Below are 12,401 nucleotides of genomic sequence, written 5' to 3' on the forward strand. Positions count from 1 at the left end.
TTCCCAAATGAGAGAGCGCAAGAAGGAAAAGAAATGGCCTGGCTGGCGTGGCTCAGTGGTTGAGTGTTGACCTACAAACCAGGAGGTCACGGTTCAATTCCTGGTCAGTTGCTGCTGCTTGGGGGCTGGATCTCCAGTGCCGGAAGCAGCCAATCAATGATTCTCTTTCTTTTTTTTTTTTTTGTCAGATGCAAAAGCATAAGAGTCTTTATTCGAGCTAGCTCGGCTCCCCCACCTCGCTGACGCAGCAGCAGGAAGCAGAGCAATGATTCTCTTTCATCATTGATGTTTCTATCTCTCTCTCCCTCTCCCTTCCTCTCTGAAATCAATACAAATATTTTTTTAAAAAAGAAGGAAAAAAATGAGTAAAATTGGGGTGGGGGAGAGGACCTTGAACTTTAAGCCTCAACTGGTCCTCATATCAGCCCCCCAGGAGGCAGGCCCATCAGGGCAAGTTAGGTGCAGTGTGGTGCGGGATGGCAGGTAAATCATAGCCCCTAGAGCTGGACTTCTGGAGTCGGAACCTGGCCGCACTATCTAAACCCAGACAAGTTACTCAACCTCTCTTTGCCTCGGTCTCCTCAACTGACAAATGGGCATAACACTAGTACCCACCTCACGGGGTTGATGAGAGGAAAAGGTGAGAAGGCATGGCACGCTCCCAGAGCAGTGTCTGGCACACTGTAAGGGCTCAATAAGCATTCGCCATTATCTTTGTTATTATTGAGAGTCACAGCAAGAGGGGGAGGGGGAGGTAACACTGGAAGCCACCCAGCAGGAAGGTGTCTTTTGCCTTCCCACCCCACCCAACCCCCCACATATACTGTGGGTGCCCTCAGCTACCCCGCCTACTGCAGCCCTGCAAATCTGCTCCCACCATCTTGCACCACAGACTCCTTTGCACACTCAGGCCCTCTCACACCACAGACTCCCTGCACACTCAGGCCCTCTCACACCAGACTCCCTGCACACTCAGGCCCTCTCACACCACAGATTCCTTGCACACTTAGGCCCTCTCACGCCACAGACTCCCTGCACATTCAGGCCCTCTCACACCACAGACTTCTTGCACACTCAGGCTTTCACACTACAAACATCTTGCACACTCAGGCCCCTCACACCACAGACTCCCTGCATACTCGGCTTACTCACCACCTCCTGGCTGTGTGGCAGCACACAGGCTGAACCTTTAGGCTTCAGTGTCCCCTTCTGTACAATGGAGTAATGACAGTGCCTACCTCCTAGGGCTCTTGAAGAAGTAAATGAAGTGGCATGTGGAGAACACTTGGCACCATCCCTGGTATAGACTGGACCATGAATCTTACCCCTGCGCGAGAGCTCTGTTAGAACAGAGCCTGGCTCCTGGCAGGAGCACTGTGTTGCCTGGGAGGTCCCTGGGCCTCCAGACTGTCTGGGACTCCCGAGGAAAGGATCGCCAGTCTGCTCGGTCTCTTACAGGGCCTCGTGCCCGACCCACACCCACAAAGTCCCTTCCTCGGGGCTCAAACTAGTGCAGGCCGGGACCCAAGAGAAGAGGAAGATATGAACAGCAAAAGCACAATAAGCCCTCTGTTCTTCACAGCACCTTGTAGTTAAGGAAGCACTTGATGCAGGAGGCAGCCTGGTGAGGTGGGCAGGTAGAGATGATAATCGTCCTTCTACATAGACAGAAGCTGGAGCCTCAGAGAGGTTCAGTCACCTGCCTGGGGGTCACACAGCTTTTAGGAAGCAGAGGCGGCAACCAAACCCCAGCCTTCTGACTCCCCGTCCAGTGCTCCTTGAACTGAGGGGTGAGCACTGATTCTGGCTCACCCCACCCCCTTGACAAGAGGCCTGCCTAGGCTGGTCCTCAGAGCACTCCGGGGCAGCAGGCCCCAAGGCTCAGGAGTATCCAGTGGAGACTGAGGCTCCATGCCTTTAATCCTTCCATTCCCAGCCAGACTCCTCCCACTCTGGCCCCAGCGCTCTGGAGGGAGGAGGCAGGAAGGCGCCCAAACCCAGGGATTTCACGCACCGGTAAAATTCTCAGAAACACTTTGGGGACTGCGTAAGGTTGTCAACTTTTTATTTTGCCAAGTAAGGACATTTAAAAAAAATTCCCAGCCCCATCATTTCATAAAAGAAAGGACATAATCTCAGACGAAAAGACAGTCCTTTAAATGGAATAAATTTAGCTTTATGAGAGTCATCCTGTTGTCCTTATTTCCCTCAGTTTCGCCTTAGGCCACTGAAAACTGCCACGGGTCTGCTGACGCCTCTGAGAACCACTTGGATCTTGGGCTGGGGAGTCTCACAGACACGGATTCCATTCCTGGCTCCACCGTGGACAAGCTGTCATTTGGTACACATTCTTTCTCCTCTGCGCCTCAGTTTCCTATCTGCGAAATGGGAACAATAACAGTGCCTGCCACACAGAGGTAGCGGGAGAACTAAATGGCCTGGTGTTTGTAGAGCATGAGCTCATGGGAAGAGATCCGTCAAGCTCTGCTTCCCAGCCAGTGGCACTTCCCTGTTCTGACTCTGCAGATCCTGAGGCGAAGAGGGCCGGGGAGGAGAGTCCCACCCCAAGCTTTTGTTCTAGCTGCTGCCTCCCCCTGGAGTGCACTCAGGACAAAAACCATGAGAGCTGCCAGCTCAGTGCCTGCACACGGAGGACCTAAGGGTCCTTTATCCGATTTCTCTCTAGTTGGCAAAACGCTTCTCATCCTAACAACCCAGCTTCAATGCCACCTTTATTTCCTGGCTCAGCAAACATTCACTAATTACCAGCCATGTGCCAAGCACTGTGCTCAACCCCCACCACGCAGACCTCATCATCTGGTGTGAGAGAGCGCAGAGGAGCACACAGGGGTGGCTGAGCAGAGCTCTGGGGACTCCAAAGGCTCCCAATCCTGCCTAGAGTGGGCATGGGCAGGGAGCGAATCCATGAGGAGGTGATGCTCAAACTGGGATTTGAAGGATAAATAGGAGTTTGCTAGATTGCTAGATGATGGGGTGGGTGAGAAAGGCAGGAGTTTAAGGCAGAAGGAAAAGTACCTGGAGCATTAAATAGCACATTTGGGGACACCACAGGTTGTTTCTTAGGTAAAGAGCAAAGGGTACTTGAGGGAGGGCGTTCCTGACTTGGGCTCTGGGGGTGGGGGAGTCACTGTGAGGGGGGGCGGGGAGGAGGGAGTTGGAAAGAGATGCTGACTTTGAGGAAGCGGGGTGAGGAGGTGAGGTGTCCACAGGCAGCTACAGGGTAAAGCTCAGGGAGGAAACTGCAGAGAGGGAGGCTGTCATCACAGAGGTGACCCCGGATGTCGCAGGAGTGTACGAGAACCCCCTCCATGGAAACTTCAGAGAGAGGAGGACCCAGGGCAGAGGCCCGAGGAGCCCCAGCATTCATGGGGCAGGAAGGGCAGGCAGAGTTGCTGACAGAACTGAATGGAAAGAGCCAAAGAAACAAGTTGACCAGTGTCAAGGGAAGAGCGTGTTTGAGAATGGGGAGCCCAGGGGATTCTGGGTTTGAATCCCTTCTATACAACTTATTACTATGTTAACCATGGGCCCTAATTTGTCTATCTGTAAATTAGGGCTAATATTTTTTAACAAAAAAGGAGGCTGAAGGGCGTGGGGGGAGGGGCTGACACCCTCCGTGGGCCATGACGGCATCCCCAGGTGAGCCTCCCTCCCTCTGCCATCCCTGGGCCACACTATCCTCATGTCCCAGCAGATTGCCACCGATCCCAGAGGAGAGAACTGGATGAGTGAATGAAGTCAGGGGCTCTCCTTCCCGCTGAGATCAGGGCGGAAGCGGGAGGCAGCTTTCCTGGGTTCTCAGCTACTCCAGCATGAGCAGGGGAGGTGGAGAAGCCCCATGCGTGCTGTGTCCTTTCTCCTGGCCTCAGTTTCCCCATCTGTGAAATGAAGCCGTGGCTCTGCTTCGGCTCGGAGGCCCCTCTGGCTCTGTGCTCTGCAGCAGTACGAATGGAAAAGGGGTGAGGGGAGAGAGGCCTACTCCCGACCTGCTGGTCCTGCCTGAAGGAAGGAGGTCCCACAGGGGTGTGGGTCCCCATTGTGCCCAGGGACTGGTCCCTCCTGAAGAGGGTGGCAGCCAGGCCAAGGAGGGCAAGAGCAGAGGCGCCGGGGATTGTGCTGACAAAGCTGTTCCTTCTCCCCTCCTTTTCTCCCTACCCCCTCCCCTCCCTGGGGACGGCCGAGCCCAGCAAAAAATAAACCCAAAGACGATGACCTGGACGGGCTGAGGCTCCCAGGGAGGAGGACAGGGAAGGAAGGGTGGAAGGGAGGCAGCCTATGCCCCCCCCCCCCGCCTCGCCCCACCAAGCCAAGTGCTTGATCTGACCGGTTCCTCTCCCTGGGAGGCTCTATCTACTCTCCATCCTTCATAGTGTAAGGGAAGGGTGCCACTTGCTTCATGGGGGCAATTATCAGAGTAGCTCTTGTCCAGTCCAGCTGGACATGAGCCCCCAAGTTTTGGAAAGAGTACCCTAGGGAATCTCACTCTACCTCCTGGTTATTGGGCAGTCCCTCCTGCTGTCTGACCTCCATCCCTTTTGCTTCAGTGGGAACTTTGGTCCATTTATTTCCAGCCAGCTTTCCCCCTGTCCTACCAGCCTGCCCTAGATGTCCAAGGAGTCTCAGAATAAAGTGCCCCAGATTTTCCTGCAGGGATTGGGGTTGACCCCACTCCACCCACTGCCACCCAAATCTCCAGAAGGGAGGGAAGAGAGAAGGAATCGCTGAGCTCCCTGCTCCCTCTGCCTCCTTCCCTCCCTCAGGCGCTGCCCACGGATTCCCAGCCCAATTAGTCTGCTGCCTGGGGCTGCCCCTCCTTCCTCACCTCCCAGGTGCCAACCCCCAGGGCACACAGATCCTGCCCTGGGGACAGAGTTGCCCAGAAAGCCTGGAGTCCTGGGGGGTGGGGGCCTTTCTGGGGGATCTCAGAGGTCTGACCTGCATCCTCTCCCCAAAACCTCAGAGTCGGGGGTGGAGGGCAGGCAGCCCTCTGGTGCGCTTCTTAGTATTGCCCGGTCTCTGAGGAAGCCAGGAAGAAGGTGCTGAAAGAACTCCCTACCCCCAATCCTACAAGAGGGGGGCTGCGTCTGCTCCCATTCATCCAGAGTCCCTCTGTGCCCGCAGCCCTGAGCGTCCACTCCCCTGTTTATCCCACTTGACAGAGGGGATAGTGAGGCTGGGGGTTGGGGTAGAGGGGGCACCTTTTCAGTAAGTGTTGGGACTGAGATTCCTAAATCTCCTTCGGGGTTCCCGGGCCCCATTCCCCAGGATGCTCTGCTCAGGAGAGAGTGGGGGTTGCCCTCTTCTCCCAGGGGTCCCTGGCTGTCCCCGAGCATCAAGGCTCCACTTCCACCTCCCTGGGGCCACGCTAGCTGCACAATCTGACAATGAGGCCCACACCTTGGCCTCACAGTGACTCTCACATACACGCTCCTCCCCGTACACACAGACATGCTCACGCCCACGCCCGGACCTCTCTGCAAGTGCCTGGGAGAGAAGGCAGGAGAGGCTCAGCAGCCTCCTCGCTGCGCCCCTCCCCCCTCCCAGGCAGGGCCCACGCATGGTCTGCCTCCCTCTGCCTCCCCAGGCCTGGTACACAGTGAATGCTCTTTAACTATATTTGTCACATGAAGGAAGGCGCGATGAATAAAGTCCTAAGGTCCCAGGTTGGAGTCCTGGTGCCGCCGTTCACTAGCTGTGTGACCTTGGGCAGGTGGGTGAGGACCGCTCACCGGCCTCGCTTTCCTCAAGTGTGAAATTAGGGTAATAATCATGCCCGCCTGGTATCGAGCATGGCACATTCTAGATGCTCCTCAGAAGTCCCACAAAGCCGCATCCCCAGGCTTCCCACGGACAGCTGCTCGCCCAGCGCACAGCTCCTACTCTCTCCCGCACACCCAGACACTCGCCTCATTGTGCTGAGCCAAGGACACCGGCAGACCTCTGCCCGGGAAGGGAATGACAATCGTAACTACGATAACAATGGAGATGATGATGGTGGCGAACATTTGTGTCAGGCGCTTTAACTCATTTAGCTCTGACAATCCTAGAAGCGGCTACTATCATTCCCATTTTTCAGATGAGAAAACGGAGGCTCAGAGAGGTTAAGTAACTTGCCCAAGGGCACATAACTACTAAGGGTAGAACCAGAAATGAACCCAAATCTGTCAGACTCGGACCCCATGCTCTTAACCCCCAGCAGGACAGTCTCTGGAGAAACAGTAAGTCCCTCCTCTTCCTCCACTCCAGCCCCTCAAATCCCACAGCAGGGGCATAATGAGGGGCTGCCCCCGGGTCAGACACACAGAATTCCCTGCTGGGCCCCCTAGCCCACAGAGGGCCAAGGACCCACCCATGTGGGTGCAGGGGAGGAGGGGAGCAAGAAAACTTCCAGCCAGGGACATTCGGGCTTGGCCTCCCTCTGGGGGTGGGGACAGGGGCAGGGCCTTAGGGACCTGCAAGCCTTGCTCTCTCCCTGCTCCCTGCGTTTTCTGCTCCCTTGACTGGCTCCGAGAACCTTCCATTAATCACCCACTCAAGGTGCTGCCATCGGCCCAAGAATAATCACCTCTTGAAAGGCTCTTGGCTCCAACCTTCTGAGAACAGAGGCTTCTGCAGCAGGAGGGACTGAAGTCAGACATCAGCAGGACTTCCCCAGTGGAAAGGATGAATGTACTATGGAGCTGGGGTGGGGGGACCCACAATGAGAGGTCTAACCTGCTCCAGGGATCCCCAAAGTAGAGCTCACGAAGGGGGGAGCAAAGGGGTGTAAGGGAGAGGGAAAGGGCTAGAAGGTCTGGCAGGACGGTCCCTTCACTCGCCCTTTCTTACACAGACCAAACAAAAGGTCAGGGACTGAGAAACAGCAGCACGAAACTGGAGTTTGGGTCACACTCCGAGACCTTCCCCATCGCGAGGCCCAGGTCTGGGAGCATCAGTCTTCTCCATAGATTGGGGTGAGAAAACTTATTATCAAAAGTCCCGATCTGGGAGGCAGAAGGCCTGGGCTCCTCGCACTGTTCTACCCCGACCAGCAAGTGTGACCTCAGCTAAGTGTGTGCCCCTTTCTGTGCCTTGGCACCCCCACCAGCCCACCCCAGGGCTGGACAGAGGCTCTCAGAGGGCCCTTCCGGAGGAGCACAGACCAGCAGAGTTCTAGGAAGCCAGCCACGCTGCTCCCGCACGGCCTGAGGCGGATGCATACACAGCCCCCCAAGGTGAGGATAACTGCACCCACTCAGCCCTGGCGGAGGACGCATGAAGCGGTTGATGGAGAGCAGTGAGCACGGTGCCCAGCAAAGAGCTGGTGCTCCACACTCCGTCAGAGCTTGCAGTCCAGACTTCAAGAGCCAACCCAGGTGGCGGCAGGGCAGCCCTGCCGTGTGGACAGGGGCAGGCAACACACCCAAGGAAGGGGCCAACTCTGTTCTGTCCTAAAAGTCCAGGCGAGGGCCACGGACCCAAGTACGTGTGTGACGTCCGTGAAAAAGTGGGAGCAGCTGTGTGTTAGATTGCTGGGCCTTCGGGATCTTCACAGATATGCCTGTCCAGGTTGCAGTGCATGAGACAGACAGACGGGTGTGTCGGAGGGATAGGTATGTGTGGGCAAAGCCTTGCGCAGCCAAAGTGTGACTGCCTTGGCCGAGGCTGGGCGGTTTCCACTCAATTCCACAAAATCCTGCCACAACCTGCCTCCTGTGGACTGGGTGCTGGGGACAGAAGGACGAATGACACGGGAGTGCTGCTCCTGAGGAGCCCGGAGGTGGGGTGCTGCTGAAGCTGAGGTGCAGGAGAAAGACAGCTCCCAGTCAGACCCAGTCCTGTGCTGGGCTCCTCCAAGCGCACGGGGAGACTTCTCCTGAGCCTCAGTTTCCTCGCCTGAAAAACGAGGAGAATAACCGCCCCGCCTCAGCCCTGTTGCAGGACGCAAGACTTCAAGAGCCAACCCAGGTGGCGGCAGGGAGCAGGGCAGGTCCTGGACAGGGAGTCGGGAGCTTTCGGGTCTGGTCCTGTATCTGCCACCGACTTACTGTGCGACTGTGATCTCCAGAGCCTCAGTTTTCTCATAAGCACGTGAGGACCCACCTGCAGGGATGCCTGAGGGCTGTGGGTACTTTGCTAGGATTATTTCCAACCCAGGTGACGTGCCTCTACAGATGGTCGGGAAGAGCTTTGGTGGGCCGGGATTGGGAGTCTGAGGGCCCAGGAGCAGCCACCACCTCCTCTCCTCCCCATTCCCACAGCTTTTGACCCCAGGGACAAGGCTGACGGAGGATGGGAGGATGTTTACAGAGCGTAAACCTTCACATAGAGAAAGTCTGCTGGGCCACTGGGGGCTGGGAGCAGCAGAGGCTCACAGGGGCTCGGGGAAGATGGGGCACATGGGGCTGTGCTCCATCCCAGCCCCTTTCAGCCTCTGACTTCCAAAGGGAAGCCGGGGTGGCCCTTGACAGGGTGCGGCAAGGCGAGCATTCCTCCTACGGCGTGGAAAGCATCATGGGCAGCGATGTGCTATTGCTCAAAGTTCAGAGAGAAGGAGGGCCTGGGAAGGGTTGAGGGCTTAAATCAGGGACCGGGGTACAGGGAGGAGGCAGGGGCTTGGTGACAGGACTAAGGGCCTACCGAGAGGAGGAAGAGCTCGGAGAGGGGCCAGCAATCCCTCATTCTAGACCTCACTACGGAGAAGACAGGAGTCAGCGGTTCCCACTTCCCCGAGCCGCAGCTGCTGGAAGCAGAGGTGGACTCGGGACTTGTCCTCTGGGCAATCTCCCACACCTCGGTGCCAGAAAAGCTGCAGGTCTGTGGGGCCCAGTGGGACCTGGCTAGCAGGTGTGAGGGAGGTGTCTCCTGGGGTGAATGGACCCAGCTCATCCCAACTCCCTCCTTCCTCTGCCCTTCTCTTCCAGGCTTTTCTGTTGGGCCCCTGCTACAGGGCCAGAGGCTCTGGAAGGGGGTCAGCTAGCTGTGACCACCGGACTCCTCTCACTTGGGCTGCCTCTGAGGGTCACCGGGGAAGGGGGAAGGATTTGACCAAAAGTGTCCCCGTAGGGCTAAACGTCCAACAGCAGGAAGCACTTCCTGCTCATCCAAGACCCAGCCCTGAGTGACTGAGAACCCCCCCCTCCGAAGCTCTTGAAGAACACCCATCCCTCAGGCTCCAACAGGCTCTTTCCCACCCATTACCTCGTCCAAGAGGGAGGCCACAAGGCTGGGGTTGCCACCTGCTTTGATGGCCTAGATCAGTGGTTGGCAAACTCATTAGTCAAGAGAGCCAAATATCAACAGTACACGATTGAAATTTCCTTTGAGAGCCAAATTTTTTAAACTTAAACTATATAGGTAGGTACATTGTTATTAACTTAATTAGGGTACTCCTAAGGCTTAGGAAGAGCCACACTCAAGGGGCCAAAGAGCCGCCATGTGGCTCACGAGCCGCAGTTTGCCGACCACGGGCCTAGAGTTGTAAAGCTCAGAGAGGCCCAGTGATCAACCCAAGATCACACAGCACACGAGAGGTGGGGCTCCTGACCCCCCAACTCCTTTGATCTCTAAGGCAGGTGACCAACTCCCTGAGATCTCAGCGCATTTCCTCCCCCAGAACTCCTAAGAGATGCCTCAGCTCTGGGCTCCTGGAGACAAGTGGTCAGAACAAGCATGCCCCTGGCCAGGGCATTCCTGGCATCCAGTAAGGCAGGATGTGGGGCAAAGGTACCAGCGGATTTAGCTCCTAGAGAGGAAGGAGAAGCCCTTCCAGAGGAGGTGAAGACAGTGGCTGGCTGGGGGACATGAGGCGCTTCCTTCGCCTTCAGTGCCCTTGTGAGGGCTGAGAGACAAGGCCTGGAGACAAAGGACCCTACCTCAGTCCCTACTGGCCTCCCCAGGCCCAGCCATGGCTTGGAAAATGTCATCTCCCAAGAGGAGCCCGCGGAGGGTGCACTCTCTGTGGAGTACCTCACCTTTCTTGGGCATCCCAAGCTGCAGTGTGGGCAAGGGCACCAGAATGCAGCCACTCTTACTAGCAGTCCCTGCCCTCACCCCCAACCCCACCATTTCTCGTATCCCAGCACAGAACCTCCATCACTCCAACAGCTCTCTCGGCAGCAAAGATATTCATCCGAGGCCTCCCAGTGGGCACTGGGAATCAGGCTACTCCTGACTGTGACCCTGACCCTGACCCTGACCCTGACCCTGAGTCTAACCTCAGGTCCTCCGCAATCTTAACTCTCTGCCCCGGGCCTAGCCTAGCAGGGTCGCTGCAGGAAGCCAAGGCTGCCACCCCGGAGCTTATTGGCTGAGGGTCAGCTTCCTCTCCCCTCCCTGCGGACAGGGGATCCGTTGCCAGCATTTCTCCCCTCCACCTTTGAAATTCTGTGAGCCCAGTTAGGACTGCGCAGAGGCAGGCAAGCAGGGACAGGAAGGAAGACAGACCAAAAGATGATGGAAACGGACAAGTAGAAGAATGAGATAATCAGGTGGACAGGCAGATGGACAGGTGGGCAGACAGGCACACAGATAACTGGACAGGTCAACAGAGGGATAGAAACAGATGAGGAGAAGGACTGCCACACAATTAGGTGGAGAGATGAAGGACAGGCCAGTTCGCACACAGGTGGAAACTCGGGCTGGCAGAGGGACAGCCAGGCAGGCAGAACTGTCAGAAGTCAGGAGGACAGGCAAGGAGACCCCTCAGGAGACCCCAGGACCAAAGGGTGCTCTCTGGGGCAGTAAGAAGGGATTAACAGCTGCACATTTTCCAGGAACCGGAGGTCTCTCTCCGGCACCTCCCAGCGTCCCAGAGCCAGGCCTGGCCCTTCAACTGATATCGGTGGGGCCTCTCATGTTCCCGGCCAGCCAGGCCGTCCCCCAAGACTGAGCTCTGAGCTGCCAAAATTCACTCTTTACATCCAAGAGGGGTCAGTGTTTTTGAAAGTTGTAGGAGCTGGTGAAGGGGGAGGAGGGAGGCACCGCGTCAGTGTTTCCAAACCTACCCCTCTCCTCTTTCTTTTTCCCCTGGGGTGCCCAGAGCCAGGCCTGGTGCAGCGGCCAGTGAGCTGGGCAGGCTGGCCAGCCAGGCCGCAGGCAGACAGGGCAGCCTGCTGCTGCTGCTGCTGGGAAGTTGAGGGTGGTGGGGAGACTGAGTGAAGACTCAGATAAGTCAGACAGCACACATGAATGTCAGGGCTGGGGTGCTCCCCGGGACCCCCAAAACACCTATAATCGGGAGCCTGCCCTGGGATAGGGTGGACACCTTCTCTGGAGAGGGGCATCTCCAAGGGGGGCCCAGGTGGGAGTCCACTGTAGTGACAGAGCTGGGGAGAAGGTGACAGAAGTGTGTGGGGGACAAAGGGCCCTCTTTGTGTCTGGGACGTGGAGACAGAGGTGAGGACGAGGAAAGGGGAGCCCCACTGTAGCGGCTCCAGATTGCAGAGAGGATGACGGACAAGAAACTGCATGTGGGAGCACCGGGGACAGAGGAGCAGGGGGTGGAGGTCAAGATGGAAATAAGGAGTTGTGGTGGGGGAGGTCAGAAGAGAGTGAAGTCGGGATCAAGGCTTGGAGATTGGGGGTTAGGGTCAGGCTGGGGGGATCAGTCATGGAGCTCAGGCCTGGGGAACGGGGTGAAAATGAGGGTCGGCCGTGGGGGTGGGGGACAGAAGGCGGAGCCAGGGTCCGGCGGTGGACCCAGGGGAGTCCAGGCTCCCGCAGGCGCCAGGCGGAGCAAGAGCGCGGGGTAAGGCCAGGGGCGCGGGTCGGAAAACTCACATGAAGACGTGGTAGACGAAGGCCCAGCCGCGGGGTCGCTCCAGCACGTTGTAGACCCAGTTCTGCAGGCGGCGGTAGCGCTTCTGAGAGGCCGAGGAGCGCTGGCCGCAGGCGGAGCCCGAGCCGGAGCCCGGCCCCGGGAGGGGCGCCCCCGGAGGCAGGGGGCTGCCCAGGAGGCCCAGGCGGCGCGGGGAGCCGCCCCCGCCCGCCTCGCCCTGCTCGCTCTGCACGGCTGTGAGAGCTACCAGCTCGGCGCGGGGGGCGTCCCCGGGCGGGGGGGCCAGGCCGAGGCGGCGCGGGGGGGCCTCGGCCATGGGAGGCGCCTGACGGAGGGCCGGGGCCGGTCGGGGCGGGGGCGCGCGCGGGGCGCTTAGCGGCACATGGCTCGGACCCGAGGCCGGCGGGGCGGCCCGGGCAGGGCGCAGGCAGCGGGGGCTAGGGTCCGGGCAGGGGCCTCGCCGGGGCCGGGGGCGGGCGCTCGGAGCCTGGGGGCCGCCGGAGCCCGCACTGACCGCCCGCTTCCCCGGCGACTGGGGCGGCTCTTTCCGACTCCAACTCTCTTATTACGCGCTCCATGCCGCTCGCCTTTCCACCTGCCCAGGCGCGCTGCTCACATGTCA

At 58.1% G+C, this 12,401-nt stretch overlaps 1 protein-coding gene across 2 annotated transcripts in view; it reads right to left on the reverse strand.

Annotated features, from left to right (window-relative positions):
• Window positions 1–12,095, reverse strand: part of KCNQ4 (potassium voltage-gated channel subfamily Q member 4) — a 58,840-nt gene extending 46,745 nt beyond the window's left edge. For both annotated transcript variants that reach the window (XM_070405000.1, XM_070405001.1), the window contains exon 1: window positions 11,782–12,095. In XM_070405000.1, the coding sequence (XP_070261101.1) occupies window positions 11,782–12,095 (314 nt within the window). The remainder of the gene's footprint in view (window positions 1–11,781) is intronic.
• Between the last annotated feature and the right edge of the window lie 306 nt (window positions 12,096–12,401).

This window comes from Myotis yumanensis, unplaced genomic scaffold (assembly GCF_028538775.1).
Source record: "Myotis yumanensis isolate MYYU_CA2020_CCGP unplaced genomic scaffold, mMyoYum1.0.hap1 SCAF_2, whole genome shotgun sequence".
Taxonomy (NCBI): domain Eukaryota; kingdom Metazoa; phylum Chordata; class Mammalia; order Chiroptera; family Vespertilionidae; genus Myotis; species Myotis yumanensis.